At 37.0% G+C, this 22,207-nt stretch overlaps 1 protein-coding gene across 1 annotated transcript in view; it reads right to left on the reverse strand.

The window, feature by feature from the left end:
- Window positions 1–22,207, reverse strand: part of TUBGCP3 (tubulin gamma complex component 3) — a 54,330-nt gene that overhangs the window by 21,833 nt on the left and 10,290 nt on the right. Inside the window, exons 4-14 of the mRNA XM_072412121.1 lie at window positions 21,019–21,096; window positions 19,234–19,451; window positions 17,997–18,172; window positions 16,416–16,534; window positions 14,975–15,100; window positions 14,491–14,559; window positions 12,811–12,943; window positions 10,689–10,855; window positions 7,930–8,040; window positions 6,364–6,472; window positions 1,307–1,496 (exon numbers count right to left, since the gene is read on the reverse strand). Of these exons, the coding sequence (XP_072268222.1) occupies window positions 1,307–1,496; window positions 6,364–6,472; window positions 7,930–8,040; window positions 10,689–10,855; window positions 12,811–12,943; window positions 14,491–14,559; window positions 14,975–15,100; window positions 16,416–16,534; window positions 17,997–18,172; window positions 19,234–19,451; window positions 21,019–21,096 (1,496 nt within the window). The remainder of the gene's footprint in view (window positions 1–1,306; window positions 1,497–6,363; window positions 6,473–7,929; window positions 8,041–10,688; window positions 10,856–12,810; window positions 12,944–14,490; window positions 14,560–14,974; window positions 15,101–16,415; window positions 16,535–17,996; window positions 18,173–19,233; window positions 19,452–21,018; window positions 21,097–22,207) is intronic.

Consider the following 22,207-nt stretch of genomic DNA (forward strand, 5'->3'; position numbering starts at 1 on the left):
AAAAAAAAAAAAATAGTGTATAGTGTAATGTAACTGTACATAGCTTATATAAATAAATATATATAAATTTATAATATATATATATATATATATATATATATATACACACATACACACACACACAATTATTTATATATTATATAAAGATTTTTTTCCCGCCCTGCCTCCCACCCACACCGACGCTTGCAGCAACGTCACGGGAAACCCTCGTTGAAACCCACGTTGAAATACACCAAATAATATTGCTCCTAAAATTATAAAAGCCATATCAATATTTCTCTCTAGATCCTTCCCAGTTCAGATCTATTACCTTAGTAACCTGTGGAGAGCCATCAACAATGCCCACCATCCCACCCCAACACACTATTACACCGTCACACTTACCTGTTCCTCACTAAAACACATGCATCTCTCTCCTGCGCATGTGGGCAGTTCTGACGCTGGCCATGGCTCCGTTTACAAGCTTTATCAACTCTGTCTATTCGGCTGGCCAATCAGAAAATAGCCTCTTGATCAGCCCTGTCTATTTAGTTAGCTCACAGACTACACACAGTGTTCGTGCAATGTGTCTCGAGCCCCTAATTCTGTGAGCTAGTTCCTGTTCACCTGTGGCTTAATTCAGTGTTTCCTCTATCCAGCTCCTGCGTTAACCTCTTGTTGTCTAGTCTGTTGGTTCCCAGTCAACTTCCCTGTGCTGTTCCAGTGTTCCTGTCAGTCTGTGAATAACCCCCGAGTCTCGTGTGCCTCCTGTTGCCTCTAGTGTCTTCTGTGTTCCCTGTGCCCGTCTCCTGGATCCCTGGCAATTGACCCCTGGCATGTGACCTGACCTCCCCTGTCCAAGGACCGCAACCTGGCTGTAACCAGCTGCGCAACACCCTCACCATCAGAGGCTCTGGAGAAAACCTGGTTACGGCTTAAGACTCTGGGACTCTGCCCCTATGCCCTTCTTAGGGCTCACATGCCCTCCATACAAGTCGCAGTGTCCCCTAGTGGTCCTGTCTCTCCGTGCATGACATACACAACACTGAATATTTATTGAAAATGTTTCATGAATGTTTTATCAAGGAGACATGCACTAACCACCACTCCATTGCCTGAACCCAGGGAGGACCAAGTTCAAATTCTAGCACTAGTAATGGAGCAAGAAAAGGTGAATTTAGATCCGCTTTAAATAAGCACATTAGTAAATTAATTTGTAACAATGTTAAGAAGCACATTTTCTTCTTAGTTCATGTGTTTTAACCTTCTACAAATATTGACAAATGCTGAAGAATAAACAAACAAAAAAAGCATATTAATTTCTTACTTAAGCAAGTCCATTAGGTGACGTATAAAATCTCCCTGACCCAGTAGGAGGTAACGTCTCATGGCCTGTAAGTGCTCAAGCAAATTGTAATTCTTGTTAAGAACATCCAGTAAATATTTGCTGGTCTCAAAATATGCAGCATCAATTTTAGTCTGAAAAGCATTTTCCAGGTCTGTGAACAAATCCGCAGCTGAAACACAAGAAAGACAGTTTAATTGAGTATGATCCAATAATTGGACATTAAAAAGATATTTGTTTCAAATACTTACAATGTAGTTAGGAATAAATACCTTAAATAATTCACATTGGACAATGTTTTATTTTACCATTTATTGTGGTAATAACATTTAACAACCGCATAATACATTTCCCTCCAATTTGCTATGGCTTTTATTATTTCCTACAACTAGATGCATACAAAGCAAACCACTGAATATAAACATTAGGACCATCTATATTGATGCCAGGGGTGCTTCTAGGAGCACAGAATGTAACTGGATATTAAAGCTTCAAAGTAAAAATAACAGAGACACTGAAAAACACATTTACAACGACGTAAAATTGCTGGAGTACAATTCTGGTAAACAGGTTAGAAAAAGGCTGTCATTAATATTGAAAGTTTAGAACCCCTTACATCATATTCACTTTGTGATATGGCACACTGTTAATTCCATGTCGTCAGCAAAAGGCATTTCTCAGTGATGCATTCATCACCCAATAAAACAGCAGCTTGACTATCACAGCAACATTTCCAGGGAATGATTTTTGTGCAGTTTGGTAATTGTGGCTGCAATACCTGCTCAAAACACACATAGGTTCTGCTTTGCAACAGACAATGCCTTAAAACTGATACAGGGAACAAGGATAGAACAAAAATAATACACTGGAAACAAAAGCAGCCTCTTATTGACCTATAACTTGTAAATGTTAAATGCAAAAAATATGATGACAGTTGGCAAAATGTAACTGAAGGTCCAATACAAAGGAAATAAATGATATTCATGAAAATGTGCTCTGCATAACAAAATACAGGACATCTAATGGCAGTAATTGAGTATTTGGGATATGCAAAAGGTCCTGGGAGTTTTGTTAGCCCACAAAAAATGCAAATACATAGATGGCATTTTTAAATATTCAATGGTAGTCTATGACTAAACCTTGGTATTTGGTACTTACAATGTATACTGAATATGCAGTAGACCTCAAAACAAATAGATGACCACATTGCCCAACACATTAAAGGAGGATAGGAATATAGTGTCTGCTCGCTGTCCTTTAGATTTCAAGAAACTGCCTATTTTTATGTTTAGATAACCAATTTTTATGGAAAAAATGATGGGAACAAAAAAAAATGAAGGTTTCATTTTCTGCAGATGATTTATAAGTTTCTGAGTCAATGTCACATCTACCTAAAATAATAGATCTAATGGAAAGATCTGGTGCCTTTGCAGGATACTAAATAATTTTAAATAAGTTGGAATATTTATGGCTCAATACCGACAGCCGTTATATTCTTCATGGTAGGGAATGTGCACATAGATGTTATTCGGTAGCAAACTTTGTCAATATTTAGGTTATAACAAAAAGGACACAGCAAAGATCTAGACAGATAGGTTATGCTGCCACTTGCAGAAGCAGGACATTAGATATTTAAAAAAAAAAAAAATACACAACACTTCCAGCACAAAAGAATACAAGTCAGCAAACACCACTCATTGTGGATACTTCAAAGTAGGAAATGGCAACAAAAAGTTCTAGGAAACTGCCCGCAATGTCACTCTTCCCAACATATGCAAAGCAAAAGACAGGCCAATGGCCCTAGTGAAAATATAGTTTAAGGGCCAGTTTTGCTTAAATGTAAGACATTGTATGTTGCCAGTTGACTTTTCTTCTGCTTTTTAGCTTTTGCAACTAATCTCAAGATAATGCCATCAGAAGTTTGTTGGAACAGAAGCTATAGTGAACTTTTGCTGCTCCATTGAAGACTCGAATTTAAAAAAAACAAAAAACCACAACCTACATTGTAACCTGGAGTACTAGTTAAAACTAGTTGTAACGAAATGGACTGCAGCGAGAATACTTTAATGAACTGATGCCTCATACAAATACCCTGTTAACAGTTTCATTCCTAAACACGGGATATGGAAGATGAATGGACATTGTCACCTCCAGCCTGGAAATGATGACTAAAGAATTGCCTACCTAGTTATGCATTTTTTCTCCATAAATAGTTTGATGTTTTTGTTAGAAAACAAGCATATGCTTGCTTTCCCAGTATCATAATAAACCTGCTCATGATTTGGAAAACAACCTCATATCTGTCAGCCTTTCCTGAGACCCCTGAACCTAGTCATACATTGGAAAAGGCAAGCCCATAGCCAAGCATTGAGCCAACTCACAAGAAACCAAGCTAAAATGCTAAGCAGAAAGGGGCTTAAATAATAAACTGTGGGAGTCACACAATAGGCAAATAGGAAAAAAATATATAACGGAAGAGGTACTAAGCTAGAGCTTGATCACTAGAGTCACTTTTGCATCCACACATGGATCCTTCATCTGGCTATGTACAGCAGTACACCTACAGTATAATAAACAAATTTGAAGGTCCATATTCAATATCCTCTAAAACATAAAAGGTTGCTGAAAACCTACGAGTAAGCGCACCACACTCTGATCCAATCCCATCAACCAAGGAAGTCAGCCAGGCACAGGCCAGCTGATATGTAATACCTAGCCCAGAGGAGGGTGTGTGGCAATTCCAGCACTCACTCACGCAAGCATATATCAAACTTTATGTATAATTTTGTATGGTTCTAACATGTCCAATGAGACAAAACTGGTGGAAAAGATTTAGACAAATTGCTCTGAACTTGATGCCTCTTGCAGCACAAAATCAGGAGGTGAAACAGCCAAACAAAGGAAGTTTTCACAGGCAAAAAAGACGAAATTGTCCTATGCAAGGGTTGAAGATTTTTGAATCAAAAGACATGAGAGAGATCTAACTCAAGTAATCACTTTAACGATAGATCACTATGAACAATTACAAATTTCTAATGGTCATAACTGATAACATAAAAGGGGCACAGCCAACTGAATAGACCCGTCTCACAAACCTTATATAGAAATGAAATGCGTTGAACTCGGGATTAAACAAACGCGGTCTTGTAAAGGGCTCTTAAGGGGTTTAATAAATACATCTAGGATGCTCTAAGAGAAAGAAACTAATAGTAGATACTAATATTCCTTTGATTACCCTTGTTATATCTGTGTAGATATCAATAAATTGAATATAAATATTTTTGTTATAGGTGAAGGTGAAAAACTTGCACTTACAATTGTCTGATGCAAAACAACACAAGTACTATAAAATCCACAAAACATCCCTGCTACCTTAGTGAATCTACAAGTCAAAACACAGGTCTCTGTAAGAAGGTAGATTTGGCACTGCTGAAGCTTTAAACACCAAAGAAAGGAGCTTGCATCTCTAATGGGATCCAATCTATCATCCTTTAACGCGAGGTGAGAATTGTTTACCATTTCATTTGCTGGTTTTACTGCCCAATCTAGAATAGAGGCAGGTAACGAGCTGAGATTAGGAGCACCCTCTGTAAGGGAGCGCTCCTAATCCAACCTTGTTACAGTACCTGTATAAAAGACACCTGTCCACAGAATCAATCAATCAGATTCCAAACTGGCCTCCATGGCCAAGACCAAAAAGCTGTCAGGGACAAGATTGTAGACCCAACACAAGGCTGGACTGGGCTACAAGACTATCAACAACTATCTTGGCGAGAAGGTGACAACAGTTGGCACGATAATTCGCAAATGGAAGAAACACAAAATAACCGTCAATCTCCCCCTGTCTAGGACTCCATGCAAGATGTTTCCTTCGTGGAACTGCAATGATCATGAGAATGGTGATGAAGCAGCACAGAACTACACGGGGGGAACTTGTCAATGATCTCAGGGCAGCTAAGACCATAGTCACAAAAAAACACTTGGTAACACACTGCGCCTTAAAAGGCCTGAAACCTTGCAGAGCCTGCACGGTCCCCCTGCTCAAGATAGCACATGTACAGGCCCGTCTGCAGTTTGCCAATGAACATCTAAATGATCCAGAGAAGAAATGGGTGAAAGTGTTGTGGTGATGAGACCAAAATTGAGCTCTTTGGCATCAACTCAACTCCAGGGCATTGAAAATGGGTCGGGGATGGGTATTCCAGCATGACAATGACCCAAAACACACAGCAAGGCAACAAAGGAGTGACTCAAGAAGAAGCACATGAAGGTCCTGGAGTGGCCTAGCCAGCCTCCAGACCTTAATCCCATAGAAAATCTGTGGGGGGAGCTGAAGGTTCGAGTTGCCAAACATCAGCCTCGAAACCTTACTGACTTGGAGAGGATCCCTCCTGAGATGTGTGCAAAACTGGTGGCCAACTACAAGAAATGTCTGACCTCTGTGATTGCAAGGGGTTTGCCACCAAGTACTAAGTAATCTTTTGCGAAGGGATCAAATACTTATTTCACTCATTACAATGCACATCAAGCTCTGACTTTTGAGCACTGGGTTTTTGAGGGTTCTTTTGTTGTTATTCTGTCTCCCACAGCTACAGTAAACCTACCATTACAATTATAGACTGGTCATTTCTTTGTCGGAGTGCAAACGTACAAAATCAGAATGGGATCAAATACTTCTTTCCCTCACTGTATCTAGCAACACCAGCTGCCCCCTTGCACTAAACACCCAGTGGATCCTGAGAGGACCATGCCCCTGGACCGCCATTAGGTGTGCTTGTCAAGAAGGAAGTTTTATGAATTTGCCAAAAAAAAAAAAAAAACACACTTGTTAATAGAGAGAAGTTTCTGCACTGGAGTATACCATAGTTACAATTTGAATTATTTTTAAACTCTAGCATTAGAGGAGGGGAGGGGGTAGTATTTGACTGGAGATTGGATTTAATGCTCATTAAAACCCATAATAAACCATTCATATAAAAAAAAAAAAATACAAGTATTCTAATTTGTCAAAAATGTTCAAGTTTATAACAGGCACGTACCATCTTTTGGTGATTCTGCAGTTTTAGCAACTGCCATCATCTTAGCTGTAGGAGTTTGATCATGGCACACTTGATGCAGAAAGTTAATGGATTTCCCAATCAGGAGAACCTGAAATTATACATTATAAAGTATCATAATATTTGAATGACCTTGAAATCATTATAAAAATATTATATGATGTGCTTCAGCTATTTTTTTTAGTAAAGTCACTGCTTGTTTTAACAATGGATTGATATTTGAAACACTCAAATATGCAAATTAAAAATCTTGTCAAACCCTTCAAATAATATTCATATTTAAAGATTTTGTTTTTGTTTTTTTATTGAAAAATCTCCATACATAGATATCAGTGTAAGGACTGTTCTTCTTACAGCGGTGATCCGATGTCAATCCTTAACCTCTCTAGCGGTTCATTTCTTTCCGGTTTTATATGTCTAAAAGCGGTACATTGTTTTTCATGAAAATTTATTTTACAGTATAATATAATAGTATGAGTATAATCAAGTTTGAAATACAAAATCATGTAAAAATAATAAACTGAATAAACTAAAAAAATCTATATTTAAAAAAAATAAAAACAAAAAATAGATGTTCTTGAAAACAATGTACTGCTTTTACACATATAAATCCAATGTATTGCATTCAATACAAATATTTTGTACTGAATGCAACACAAATGGATTTTGAATTTCCCGCCCTGCCCCGCCGGCAACGTACCGACGGGTGCAAAGGCTGGCCGGAGAAATAGAGAAGACGGAGATCGCGGCGATGGACAGCGTGGGACGCCGGCAGATCAGGTAAGGCTGTATTTACTATTACCTCGCATAGGTTTACCTACCCCGAGTTACACTCGGGGTTACCACTAGGGAGGTTAAAAACAGGTGATGAGATCATTGAGGTCATTGTTGTGGCCCAGCCAAGTGGAGTTGTGCCCCGACCTATGTAGGTGCGTGCCAAAGGGGGCAAGCCAGTCGGCCAAAGCTAAGGGAATTCCTGACAACCTCTGGCAGAACCCTAGGACTAAACTGAACCCTTTGTTCCAGAACAGCTGGTCTAGTAGCTTAGGTTGGGTTAAAGCCAATATGTGTTTATATATGGATCTGCGTGTCTATGGTCAAAGAACCCCCTAGGAAATTGTTTGGCATAACCCCACTCTAAAACATGCGTTATGTCACCAGTTAGTTCATGTTTAATGCCAATGCAAAGCTAATATACAGTATAAAACATGCATACACATCTCACACAGAAAAAATGTAATGCTTTAGAAAGTGCATAGACCCATTCAACGTAAACTGGCTTCCTTAGCATAGGTTAATGCATTCATTCAAGATATTTGTGGCCCCTTTTTTTCTAAATGGATGTAAAAGTCAGTTCAAAAAAGTCATATTTAAATTCTACAGTTATTGCTACCTTTTAAGTCAAACCACATTAACACAATAACACAATAACAGTATACTGTATCAAAAGGCACGGATAACACTTTCTGTACATCAGGAATGCGGTAGCAAAATATATATTTATTTGTCTTACTATGTTTAGTAAAAGGGAATTCCAGAGAGGTTTACCTTTCTAGACTGATCCATAGTTATAAAAGATGGGATCATTGATTTCCTAAGAGTATACTTGTCATGCCAAAGTCGGTCTGTTTTCACTGTTGGATCTGATGCTACAAAAAACTAAAAAAGACAAAGCAAGCATACATTTACAAACAGAAATAAACAAATACTTTAAATACCACTAAGGCTGGGTCTACATGGACAGTTTTAAAAACCCATATAAAAGTTCCTACCACTTTTATATAAATTTTTTATGCACTTTTACAAACGTTTTAAAGCTTGACTTTAAAACGCTCAAAAAACGTTTATAAATGCTTATGACGCGTTTTACGACGATTTTACATAAGCGTTTATAAATTTTTTACTTTTAACCCTTTCAGGGAATGAGTTCAGGGGTACATAAAACCCTTACTCATTCCCTGAAAGGGTAAAATATGTGTAAAAAATAGGACAAAGCTTTAATGTTAAATTATTTTTCTTTTTTTTTGTTTTTGTAACTAAACTTTTTTTTTTTTTTTTTACAGGTTATTCCAATGACAGGATGATTCCCAGGACTCAGACATGTGAGTGCAACACACTAGGAAACGCATGAAGACATTTCAACCAAACTTGCTATACATATGACTCATGTGAGTGCACCAGACATCTTTGTACAGCGCTGTGCTATATGTCAGAGCTGTATTTAGATGTATGTATGTCATCACTAGGAAACGCATAAGACATTTAAACTAAACATGCTAGACATATGACTGAGACATATGTGAGTACACTGCTGATCTTTGTACAGCGCTGTGCTATATGTCAGAGATGTATGTATGTATGTATGCTCAGAAATGCATGAAGACCTTTTAAGCAAACTTGCTAGACATATGACTGAGACTCATGTGAGTGCATCACTGATCTTTGTACAGCGCTATGCTATATGTCAGAGCTATATTTGGATGGATATATATGTGTGATCACTAGGAAACGCATGGAGACATTTCAACCAAACTTGCTAGACATATGACTGTGACTCATGTGAGTGCACCGCTGACCTTTCTACAGCACTATGGTATATGTCAGAGGTATATTTGCACCTATGTATGTGTGTATTTATTGCTCAGCACAGTGTGCCTTTTCCTTTATTTTTTTTTTTTTGGCTATAATATAGGATTGCAATAAATAAATACCCGGGCAACGCCAGGTAATCAGCAAGGTATTCCATAAAAGGTAAGAAAATGTCCTTATAAATATTATGTGCTAATAGTCTATGCCAAGTTCATGTTGTTTAGCTCCACTTTAAGTAACTTCATGTTATGCCAAAGATATGTATTTACCTGCAGAGTATTGGTACCAAATAACATACAAAATTACAATACAAAAATTTAAATGTAAAAAAAAAAAAAAAATTTTACAGTGCCATCATTAGTGGAACGAGATGAGATGGTAACAAAAGAACAAAAGCAATCAAGGTAATTATCTGCTAATGCACTGATGCAACTCCTGTTCAAGGCTCTGATTTCCATCATGACATGCAAAAAAGTGAAGGGGGGAAAAAAAAAAAAAAAAAAAGATAATTGTACTATGATTTCTCATTAATTACTGGGTAAATGCCAAGGCCAAGTAAGTAAAATGTAAATAGTATTCATTTTTTTTATATGTTATCAGCTATTAAAGATGCAAAGATGGTGATTCTTCTTGACATGTTTATAGGAAATCATTTATGCCTGAAAAGTTTATCTGGAACCTTTTGTATTAACCTCCCTAGCGTTCTAATTCCGTTCATTTTTTGCATGGAAATTTATTTTACATTGTAGACTATAATTTTTAGGCATACCTCACCGAAATATGTGCAATATTTATTAAATGTATTAATAAATTTTAAATAAAAAAAAAAAAAAACACAAAAATCTGTTAAAAAAAATAGGTAAACATTTAATGTAAGTGTACAGTAGCATATGTATGTTATATGAAAATGTCTTTGTATTGGACTCAATACAGCTATTTTGTGTTGAATCCAATACAAAATTATTTGAATTTCCCACCGATCCACCTGCACCAACGCATGCACGGACGTCCCCAGGAAACCCCGGAGATCGTCGTGCATTGCGTGGCTGGTGATCAGATGAGGAGGACGTGTCCCCAGGACCTTAGATAAAAATGAGCCAGTGACTTAGATGATACCATGTTCTGGCATATAAGGCTATACTAGCACTACAATAAAAAAATAATATTGTTGTATGGAAGCCATGGCGATTGTACTCTTTGTCCAATCTCTCTTTAGTATGACTATTTCAGTCATTTTCAATTATTTTTTTTTTTCTAGTAAACCGGAGATGTTATTTTGCCTTATGTTTCTCTTTTCCCCTCCCTTTTGTTGGTTATTAAGGTTAATCTGTTTTTCACATGCTGATAAAGGATATTCATATGCCGCTGTACTATGCAATGAAAGGAATTGTAAAAGTGTTCTTTTTTTGTATGTTTGTTTTTTTTTTTTTGTGTATTGTTGAAATTTAAAAAAAAAAAAAAAAAAAAAAAAATTTTTTAAAAAAAAAAAAAAAAAAAAAAACATTGTTTATTTCATTTAGGGAGTGGATACAGCCCACATTGGAGAAGACAACATATTAGTTGTGTCAGGTCTATCTTTACTGATAAAGAAGTAGCTGTGTGAAGCCAATGCATCATCACACTGTAGATGTGAGATCAATGAAAGATTATGGATTGTGAGATCAATCCATAAAGGTAGAAAATTCTCCTTGTGTAACCCTGAACAGTAAAAATAATACCTCATGGTAGGTGTCTTCTAACTCTCCATCGTATATCCAGCGGTAAAGGAAGTTTACAATAGGATGAGACACTAAACCAAGGATATGCTGCACCAAAGAGCGCATATAAGGGTCTCCTGTTTTACTGTATGCATGTACTGCTGATGCCAACTCTCCTCCTTTCCTTCCTAGGCAAATCAAACAAAGGTTAAATCATTTTTTTAAAACTTTGGCAAATAAATGCATTTAAATACCTAATTTACCAGAAAAATGTATTTTTTGTAACTGATTAAAAAAAAAACAAAAAAAAAAACAATAATATAAATAAAAACACAAACTATTCACACAACCAATACCCCCAAAAAAATGGCATTTTTCTTCTGAACTATAGTCTTACCTCTATATGTGTTAGTTCTACTAAAAATTACATAACCCTGTGGCCATCATCATGCAGACAGTGGGGTCACAGATCTAAAGTTTAGATCATTAGCTATCTGCTGCCGTGAGAGCCCTGGTATACTTTAGTAAATGCTGTATAAGGCTTAGTTTACATTAGCGGTTTCTGCTTTTTGGCTTAAGACTTAAATTTTTTTTTTTTTTTTTTATCTATACAGCATTGTTTTTATGTCTTTTTTTCAGGGTGTAGGAGACAGCAATGTTCCCATTTTTCAGGTGCTACATGCAATGTTAAAAGTGGTTTGCCACCCCCCACCATTTTCATGGACTTGAACCAAGACCAATTGTCCCTATGCAAAAATTTGCAGCACTTTCAATTTTTTAAAAATGTATCACTTTGCTAAAAAAAAAAAGTCTAGCAGTTACCACCTGTTACCAATCCCTGGGTGCAGAGAGTTGGAAGTTGGCATTGGGGAGCAGAAAATGCCACAGAATTGTAAACTAAGCCTAACTTATTACACTACATTGATTACATTATCACACTGTTAAAGTGATTACATTTACAAAACATGGGACACTAGAAAGATGGGTCATATAACACAGGCATTGGTCATTTGGAACATAATACAAAGGTGATGGAAAAAGAGGACATACTATGGATCAGGCATTAGAAAGTTGGAACAAATAACAGAGGGCATTAGAAATCTGAAACAATTTTAGGGGTTACTGGATACCTATGACAAAGAACTGGGAGTACTAAATTTTCAGCATCTTGCCTGTCCACTTTTTGACCACCCGGCTACAGATTCTGCCCACCCAGCTAAAAAAATATACCAGGGAGAACACTGCAATTTACTGCCAAGTTGTATGAAGACAAGCAGCTGCATAGTCTCCACATTCTTTTTTTTACAGGACTGGCAATAAGTAGGTTGATGTGCGCACACGTCACTGGAGAAAGCATGGTACTCTTTGCTAGGCCTCCGGACAGCGCATTGACATTGTACTTTAATCCTAAAGAGAGATGATGTTGCAGCACTGTTCACCCTTCAAATAAAGGGATGCAGAAAGGGCCATACGGGCATTATTAAAATGTAGGAAAGGAAAATGGAGGGAGGTTATTTAAAAGTTTATATTGAGGAATGTTCCACAGACAGTAAAAAAAAAATTACTCTGGCAGATGTAAAAACTAAACAATGGCTTTAAAATGTTTCTTTCCATTTGCATGCATGTGGACAAACTAACGGATATTGCATTGGCATGTATGTATGTATGTATGTATGTATGTACACATGTATATGAATTCTTTACATTTTTTAAAAAAATTGTATTACCATCACATTTGTACCCAGCTGTAATAGTTACAACAGTGGCGACAGAAGTGTTAAGATAAAGTATAGTTGTCATAAACGATTATAAAACCCACATCACAGCCTCATCATTAATATTCTTATTTTTTTAATCTTCATGCAGAACTACCAGCAACTAAAATAATTAAACATGCCTTGGGACTGACCATAAACAATAATGCCAAAGTCAGGAGCATCCACTAAACAAGTGGCAGTCAGGCTCTGTTCATATATTGAAAATCTTATGGATGAAATGTTTTATGTGTAAAAACATTACTTTTTTATGGAATATTTACTTGCATACAATTTTATGCAATCTACCAAATCAGCATTTCTTAAGATTTCTTACTTTTAAATGACTTTGTGTAAGTGTAAAGAAAAGTATAGGCAATTAAGCTCACCTTGACAATGATCCACAAGTGCTGCAAGAGTTTTCAGTCTAATTTTGGGATCATACGTCCATACCAAAAGTCGACGAAGGGTTAAACTACTTTCAAGTCCTAAGTTAACCCCCTGGTCATCTTCAACCTGTAACTTAAGTGATTTAAAGAAAAAAAAAAAAATTTACTACAATGTTCATATTTTCCAATTTTGAATGTAAGCATAACATGTAAAAACCCTATATTGACAACTAAAGCCCTTACACTGGACCACTAAGGGAGATAGAATAGGACACTTTGTAAAATGAAGTACCTTTATTAGAAGCTGATATCTAAGGAGGATGCTACATCTACCTAGCAGAAAGTATATTCAGCCTTGCAGACCTAGCATACCGATGCTTAGAAGCAGAAGGTTCAGAAGGCACTAACAGATCAAGAGGAATGTGCTGTAATTTGAAAGGGAGAAATACTTTCCCTCAAGAGCATAGCAGTATTCTCCTCAGATTAATTAATTAAGTGGGTGGCAGCTGTGTTTTGCGGCTCAGCATTTCAGTAACTGCCTGTCTGGGAAGAACACTGCATAAGCTTCAGTGATAGTCAAGCCAAGCCATCTAGAGATGGTGCACCAAGTTCTAGGCCAAAAACGTGAAGTTCTGTTTGGTACTGGATCCACTGGAACCCTGTAACTGCTGCTAAGTTGCTTGCTCCTCCTTGAAGATTTATATATGTCACAGATGTGACATTGCCTGACTGGATCTGAATCAGATGCCCCTGCAACAGAGGAATCCAGCAAAGTGTAAACAATCAAATTACCTAGAGCTTCAGGATTCTGACAGTCAGACCAGATTCCCCCTACAACCAAGTCCTATGAACCTACAGGGCCTACAAAAACTTCTTAATCCTGTAGGCTGGATTCCCTAGTAATAATATCCCAAAAGATACGCAGGAAATGACAGACTGGTCATGGAGGTTAGATAATCAGTAGATCAAAAGAAGGGGTGCTAGTCCTACACAGAAGATTGGGTCGTAACATCCTGAAGTGGGCAAATAAGACTTTCCCAAAAAAGGCTACAATATGACTCAGGACTTTTATGCAGTAACACAGGGCTGCCCTATTGTGAAACAAGGTCAAAGTGAGGTTGTCTAGGTACTCCAGAACAGGGATGCTCTGAGAATGCAAGAGCCAGGACTGTGTTCAGGATCTTGATAAGTACATAGGAGGCCATGGATAAAGACCACATACCACAGATAATTAAAGTTACAGCTAATTTAAAAAATCTTGCCGGGAATATAACGGCATGAAGTTTTCTCTGTGAAAGGAAGAAGTGGAGACAGGTATCCACTTTGTGCTCCAGATTTGTCAGGTCAATGACCCTGATTTATGAAAGCTCTCCAAGGCTGGAGAGAATACACTTTCATCAGTGAAGCTGGGTGATCCAGCAAGACTGGAACGGATCTGGTCTAGGATTCAAATCATTTGCTAACAAATAGTAAATGATTTTTAAAAATCCATTCCATGCTTTTTGGATCACCCAGCTTAACTTCTGAAAGTGTATTCTCTCCAGCCTTGGAGAGGTTTCATAAATCAGGGCCGATTTCTCAATTGCTGAAGGTTTTTAGACAACAGATTTTTTTTTGTTTTTCATTATCTGCAAATCTGTGTCTATAGATATAACAAAAGAACACCATTATATAACATACCTGAGAATGCAGAACTGAAAGAAGACGATAATATTCTTTAAGTTCTTGATGTAATGCGGCACAAAAACTCTGTTAAAAGAAGATAATATTATAAAATATTAGGATTTTTTTTAAAGAAGAAAATGGGAAGTTCAAATTCTTGAAGTCATATGTAGCAGTATTTCAACAAACTCAAATCCCACAACAATGAAACAAAATATTTACATGTAACTTTACCTACTTTGCAATCCTGGCATATATGCGTATAGGGTAGACAAGAAACTATGTCCTGCTCTGACAGAGATCAAAGCTGAACTCCAACATTAACCAAAAATGCATATTTATGTCTGAGGGAATATAAAAGGGGAACTAGCAGAGGGGGTGGGCGGTCAGTCACTTTCCAGGTGTATATATATTACCATTTTTTTTTTTGTAGTGTCTTAATGGCTAGATACGAACAAAAAAGACAGAGAAGTGCTTTGTGTGCAAATATATTAATCCATACCTGTCCAACCAGTCCAAATGCTCTGTCTAAACTCCTTTGGTCTGTGTATTTTCTTATTTTATTGTGAAGCCATCCTAACTCTGCAAGCCTTCCAGTGGTATCTTTAAGAGATTTTGATAGTGCCACCTGTGTTAAAAACAAACCAGTAAATTAAAACTACCACTGAAAGACTTGAATGCAAATTATGGTTGTATTGAGATGTTAAAACTGCTTGGAAACAGGAAAAGTACGGCTATTCCATGTGGCAATCAAAACATGCATGTTTTAATGTTAAATATAGCAACCAGAAACATATTCAAAAAAAGAAACAAAATAAGTGTTGGGATAAAATGGTCACACACACACCACAATTTACAGCGAATCAACCACATAAAAAAAATCTACACAATAGGTGTAGATTTTTTTTTTTTTTTAGAAGATGTAGAATTTCCCTTTACTCGTCTTCTAAATACAGGCAGAGAGCAAAGGAACATGTTTTGTTCATGCACTGAAACAAATGTATGTTTATTATTGCTATAGTTTAGGAGTACAACTGTTGGTAAACTGCATAAAAATTATTATAAAATAAAAAATAAATACACGTGAAATGTGTAGAAGGCTATAAAACATTACTCAAAAACAACTGAAATATTTTATGACACATGTATTGTGGTAAATGCCATCATGATTGCCCGATATGTTTCCAGCCATACTAAACCAGTATTTCACCATGTACACTAGATGGCAGTAGTAACCTACAAAACAAATCTTTAACCACATTATTTCCCTTTCAAAACTGATTTTATTATTAAACAGGGTTTATATAGCACCAACATATTACGCAGCGCTGTACATTAACAATTACCTAAATCTATCAACAGACAATTCTGTTGTTTTCTCACCAATACTCACCAATTGTTATACCAAGCACACACCAGGATGAAAGATGAACTTTACTGAACAGCATTTTGACATTAAAGCCCATCCACAAGTCTGGGGTACCTCTTTTACCAGCAGTAAACTTCTCAAAAATGCCAAGCATACATAGTTATTCTGAAGACGCCTTCTGGCCCTTTTTGTGACTAGTGGGGTCCTCTCGCTTTTCCCCAGTGGTGAGTGATCACCAATACTGTACAGAACAACACTCATTATGTTATGTAATACACTATTCTTTGTAGTACTGGGAGCACAGAATGTTGTGATAATTACCCCTCAAAACATCTAGGAAAAAGTGTGTTGAATGACACAGCTTCATTTAGCCAAACAGCTGACTAGCAGTAGAGGGTGATAGGACAGAATTGAAGTGTGAAGAGAAGGTAAAGTGGTTTGCAACTAAAGTGGAGATAGGTTGTAATGTTTTAATTGAAAAAGTTTCTATTAGTACCCAAACCTAGAAGTGAAATGCCACCCTGATAACGAATGCTTAGTATCTTGTGTTTGTTTATAAAACCAAGATTTTTACCTTACTGTCAACCTTGTAGCAGTTCTCAGAATTACACATTTTAATGCATTTTCCATCTATGCCCTGGAACACATATAGAATATCTCTCACTAGAGACGACTCTGTTATTTCAACAGAACCTGGGGGGAAAAAAAGTGTACAAAATAAAATACATAAATACAAGACATTCACACAAATATGATAAATCCTCTTTATTTTTAAAAGTTTACATTAATTCATCATATACAAAAAATACAGGGCAATTTTGAGCAATACAAGCACTAACAATTCCATAGAATAGCTTGTCTGAAACATTAATTAATTCATTGGTTGTAAACACTTCTATTAACACTTAGCTAAAGTTGTGATACACTTACTTCAAGGTAAATGTAGAGTCATGGTCATGGTCATGTAGAGTCTGTCTGGTAATACGGGTTGTTGAGAAATAAAGAGCGATACATTGATGGAACTTGAAAGAGCTCAGGATAGGTGATATTGGGGTTCTAATGTTCTCTAGTAATTTACAGAGCTGTTGCCAAGAAAGATGTGCTGTCACAATCTGTTTAAATGTATCCTGACTCTTTTTAAGAGGACCACATGATGTAAACATTTACAGGTAGTCCCCGGGTTACATACGAGATAGGGACTGTATGTTTGTTTCCTAACTTGAATTTGTATGTAAGTCGGAACAGGTACATTATTTTAATCAATGCAATTAGGACAGATGTTTGGTCTCAACATATTATTAAGCAGCATGGTGTCAGTTACTGTATGAAATCCTCACTGTGAGTTAATCACAAAGCAAAAATAAATAAATAAACTTAATGGAGCACCGCTTAATGGACATTCAATAACTTCTGGAGTAAGCTGTGCTTTGATATGCAAAAAAAAAACAGCAGCAGAGTTACTCTTGGTCATTAAAGAGTTACAAGAGACTGCAGAAATAGCTCACCCCCCTAAGATCACCCACAACCTTAGCTGTGTTTAGCAAAAGATTTCTTCTGCAAGTCTGATTAAATTCAACCAAGTAAAATGAGTACATATCATATAATGTCAGGTAAATACCATGTTTACAGTCTGACATGAATAAAAAAAGCACTATATAGGCGTCTCAAGTGCCTGACGGGTTTCGCCCTGAGGCTTCTTCAGGGGATAAATGAGATCAATTTAGTGAAGTAATTATGACTGGAGTAGAGAAGAGGGGGAGAAAATGATACATGTAGAAATATCCATATCAGGGTATCCCAATGGTGTTAACTAAGAATCTAGCAAAGTTGTGAAGCTATTGAAGAGAGCATGTTACCGTATGGCGATCAAGTTGTAGGATATACACTGTTGTTTGTAAGTATTTTTAAGGAAGTGAAGCATAATTTCCCTAATAGTGAGGAGTGTATTTTCTAGATTTACCAATGTGTCCGATCATTCGCTAGATCAAGGTTCCATAAATCAGTTGATTTCTGATTGGTTTGCAGTTGATATTTCCCTTCAGATTTTCCGACAATCCGATTAGGTTGACAGGGAATTCAATGTAAAAAAACACTTGTGTGTTTCAGTGTTTAGAAATATATTTAAAAAAAACTGCACATCTGAAACAGGACTCACCACTGGTCTCTCCTTCCCTTCTGGTTCTTGGCACATTGCGGGACACAGTGTTTGGATGGCATTTGTTGGTGATATTTTGCAAAGCTGGCTGCTGACCAGCTGCTAAAGTCCATGCAAGACGCGTACCCAACTGTTGACGGAGTGAATCTCCAACTGCTGGGGTTTGAAATGACTGACTGCAGAAAAAATAGAAACATAAAACAGAATATGCCCGATAATAATATGTCCCTGGCAGTAGATGCCCATTTCTATTGCTGTCCATTTGCTGCTGACACGCTGGGCATAAACTGTTATCCCAAAATATAGACAAACAATGATAACCTGTTCAGGGTTAAAATTCAAAACATACCAACAGGTGGTCAAACCATTCTCCAAAAAAAACACAAAAAAATAAGGTAAACCTATCAAAACTTTATCTCAGGTAATTGTAAATAATAGGCTATAATACATGTATTAAAGAAACATGTTGGAGGCCTAATATGTAAAAAAAAAAAAAAATAGGAGGAAAACATGAATGTGCAGCCACCTCTAGGTATTTGTATTTTATACCAGCTTGTTTTTTTACTTCTTTGTTTGGGATTCAAAACGGTATCATTTATTAAGTAAACCTGTTGGCAACAATCGTGAATTAATTCATATTATACAAATAACTAATTATACAAATTATACAAAATAACTAATAGGATATCACACATGATATTTTAATGACCATGTCCATTTATGAAGAGCATTTTCAATTAGTTTCCAAACAAAAAAAAATTTCAATATAGTTTTGTTTTTATTAAAAAAAAAAAGTAAAAACACATGCATAACAATTTATTCAGTATTGCACAGGACAACAGCTAAATGTCTTACAAAAGAAGATGTCAAGTGAACCAATGCAGAAAAAAACAGTATGCATAGATATTAGTTGATGTACTGAACTTGGGATAGTTCTTCCATCAAAGTACTAAACTTAGCAACAAGGTAGTTACCACTTAAATAAATGCAGATAAAAACTCTTTTTAGTGGTTTATATTTGGGATAGAGTCTTGGCTTGTGGTTTGTTGCCTGGGTAAGTAAAGGAAAATTACCTATACCTTCTATATATCTCAATACAAAAAAATCAATGGTTGTTCTGATTGTTTTGTGGTAATTTTTAATGCAGACAGTGCAAAAATTAAAATTTATCACTTTTTTTTTTTAAATGTGGACCTGTAGATGATAAGAAAAGTGCTGTGAAAGAAAAGCAACTTACCCGGGAACAAAGGTCTGTGGTGGGGGAGTTGGCCCATTTAAAGAATACATGCCAATACTGCCAATTCCACTACTGCCCAAAGCAGCAGAATTCTGCACTGACTGAACATTGCGGTCCTGGTAATTCAGTTGGAGAGTCTGAGGCCTTGCGTAGTAGTATGGTGTTGAATGAGCATCACGAGGAAGGGCCTGAGCAAACAGTGCTGCATAGTTGGATACCTGAAACAAAAACATTTATATGATGTTGATAAAATAACCCCTAAACAGAAACCCTTACAAAAATATGAAGAGAATTTCTAATCAGTAATCTGTTAAAGTATACTGCAACAACTAATTCTAACATCCCCCACCTCCACCGTTAGAAACATTGGTTGCACATTAGAATTAAGCTACGTGTGTACAGTCGGTGTCGTCCATCGTCCGAACGACCGTCCTGCCAGATCCACGGACGATGGACGACACCCGATCCTAATGAAAGGGAAGGGGAGAGCGCGCAGCAGGGTGCCGCTCCGTCGCTCTCCCCCTCCCCTCTCCATAGAGCATGAACGGTGCTGTATGTACAGCATCGTTCATGCATCGTGCACTCCCTTGTCGTTGGAAAGGATCGTGAAAGATCCTTTCCAACGACAAAAATTGCAAGTGTGTACGCAGCTTTAGAAAGGAAAGGTCTGCAATAACATCTTTCCTATTTTACATATTTACAAACCCCTTTGTGTTATCTGTTTATCCCTGATATATTGACATATTCTGTATAAAAGTGCATTTTAATCGCTGGAGTGAAAAATAGTGTTTTAAATTCCATGACTTCCCTCACTGGTCTCCTTTAGGTTAGGCATAATTATCTAACCCAGGATGAATTAACTCCTGCACATGTGCATGAAAGTTACATTATCCTGGCACCAAGCATGTCAAGAATGTACAAGTGGAGCAAGCAGCACATTACTCTAATGACTGGTTTCAATGACCCAAGTAGACATTTGGTACAAAAACATGCTCTACAAAACATAGGCACTCTAATACATAAACTCCAATTTAGAAGAAAGCCAAACTGCAAGCAGGAACCTAGTAGTGTATCGCTTAAGCAGTACTATAAAAAGAAATTGCAGTTTGCCTTGCTCCTACATAAATTAGCAGTACATTTCCTAAAGTACATAGAGTCTAATAGCTGTATATTTGTGAGATCCAAGGCTACGCACGCACGTCAGATAATTCCTGTCCGATAATCGCTTAGGGCTGGTATCGGAAGGGAATCTGACGGGTGTGCAGCGCTCTTCGATCATGGATCCATTAAGCAGATCCACAAACAACCGTAATGAAAGCGAAGGGGAGAGAGCAGAGCGGGTGCCACTCGGTCGTTCTCCTTCCCTCTCCATAGAGCAGAACGGTGCTGTATGTACAGTGCTTGTTCAATCTTTTGTCCTTGAAAAGGATTGTGAAAGATCCTTTCCAGCAACAATTATGGAACATGTGTACGTAGCCTAAGGTATTGCTAAATCTGACAGCAAATCTCTAGGAATTTGGAGTGAGATCTGGTGATGTGACTACTTTGCTGCTGCTGCTGAGAGAGAGAGAGGAGAGAGAGGAGAGGGAGGAGAGGGAGGAGAGAGAGGAGAGAGACACACAATTCAGTAGTAGGGGGAAAAAAAACAAAATTAGAAAGTCATGTGGCAGATAAATCACAGGCAATACTGGTGACTAGTTGTTTGTCCTATGCTTTTCATACCTTGGCCACAGTTCAGTTCTTTAAAAAGAATCAGAATACATCAAAAAACTCATCTAAGCTTACCTTGCTTGGCTGTTTCCGTGGATCTTCACTAAGGCTAAGCAAAAGATAGAGAATTGCCCATCTATTTTTCACTACTCCCTAAAATAGAAGTATAAAAGAAAATGATTGTCAATATTTGAAAATACAACAATAATAAATGCAAGTGACCTAATAAGATGCACCCCTGCACAGCTTATAAAGCCATCCCTGTTTCTAGCACTGGTAAAGAAATTTACCACAATGGTTTATGCTAACTTTGAAATGACAGTTACTAGTCATAAGCCTATATTTGAGCTTAATTAAAAAAAAAATGACGAAATAAAGCAGTATATGCTTTATTTATGTATATACAGGGTGTCCCAAAAGTCACTACACACTCCCTTTTTTCTATTTCTTTCTAGGTATCATTTGGAGAGACTTGAGGCCATCAGCACATTACAACTTAGGCATTGCAGTTTTGTAAGTGTATTATTCCCTTAACCATGGCTTGCCAATAGACAAGAAGATTTACAGTCCCCAAATGCAGTTCAGCACGAGTTTGAGAAGCTTTATGGCAATCACAGTGCTCCAACACGTAACACAGTTTACGCTATCCATGGAAAGTTTCTCTAAACAGGATATGATGTTCTTGACAAACCATGCAGCAGAAGGCCTGCTACTACCATCACCGATGAAAACACTGAACTCCTGGAACAGGCATTTGCGCAAAGCCTGGGAAAGTCCTGGAATTCATGATGGCAAGTCTAGGTGTGTGGGTGTGGGTGTGTGTGTGTGTGTGTGTTCGTTCTTACTTTACAGCTACACACAATAATAATACCATCATCACCATTAATACTATGTTGGAAAAACATAAAAGCAGCTTGAAAAATTGAGTAACTATTTCCATCCCCTTTAGTCACTTTCTATAATCAATAAGATCTTAACCTTCAACCAGAAAACACTAGCTACTAAAAAAGCTCCAAATGTGCACAGAGCACTCAATAAATCAGTAACGTAGTAAAACAAAATGACTCTAAAAATAAATGGTCACTAAAGAACCCAGACTGTAATGTTTAAAATCAAATACAAAAATCTATCCCTTGCAAGAGGTTTCCTATGATCAAGGATGCTAAAAGGTTTTGATGGTTTAAAATAACAGCAAAAAACCACCAGGTTTATAATAGCAAAAATGCCCTTCCTATGTCTAGAGAAAAGACAGTCCATTAGACTT

Source organism: Pyxicephalus adspersus, chromosome 1, assembly GCF_032062135.1.
Source record: "Pyxicephalus adspersus chromosome 1, UCB_Pads_2.0, whole genome shotgun sequence".
Classification (NCBI taxonomy): Eukaryota; Metazoa; Chordata; class Amphibia; order Anura; family Pyxicephalidae; genus Pyxicephalus; species Pyxicephalus adspersus.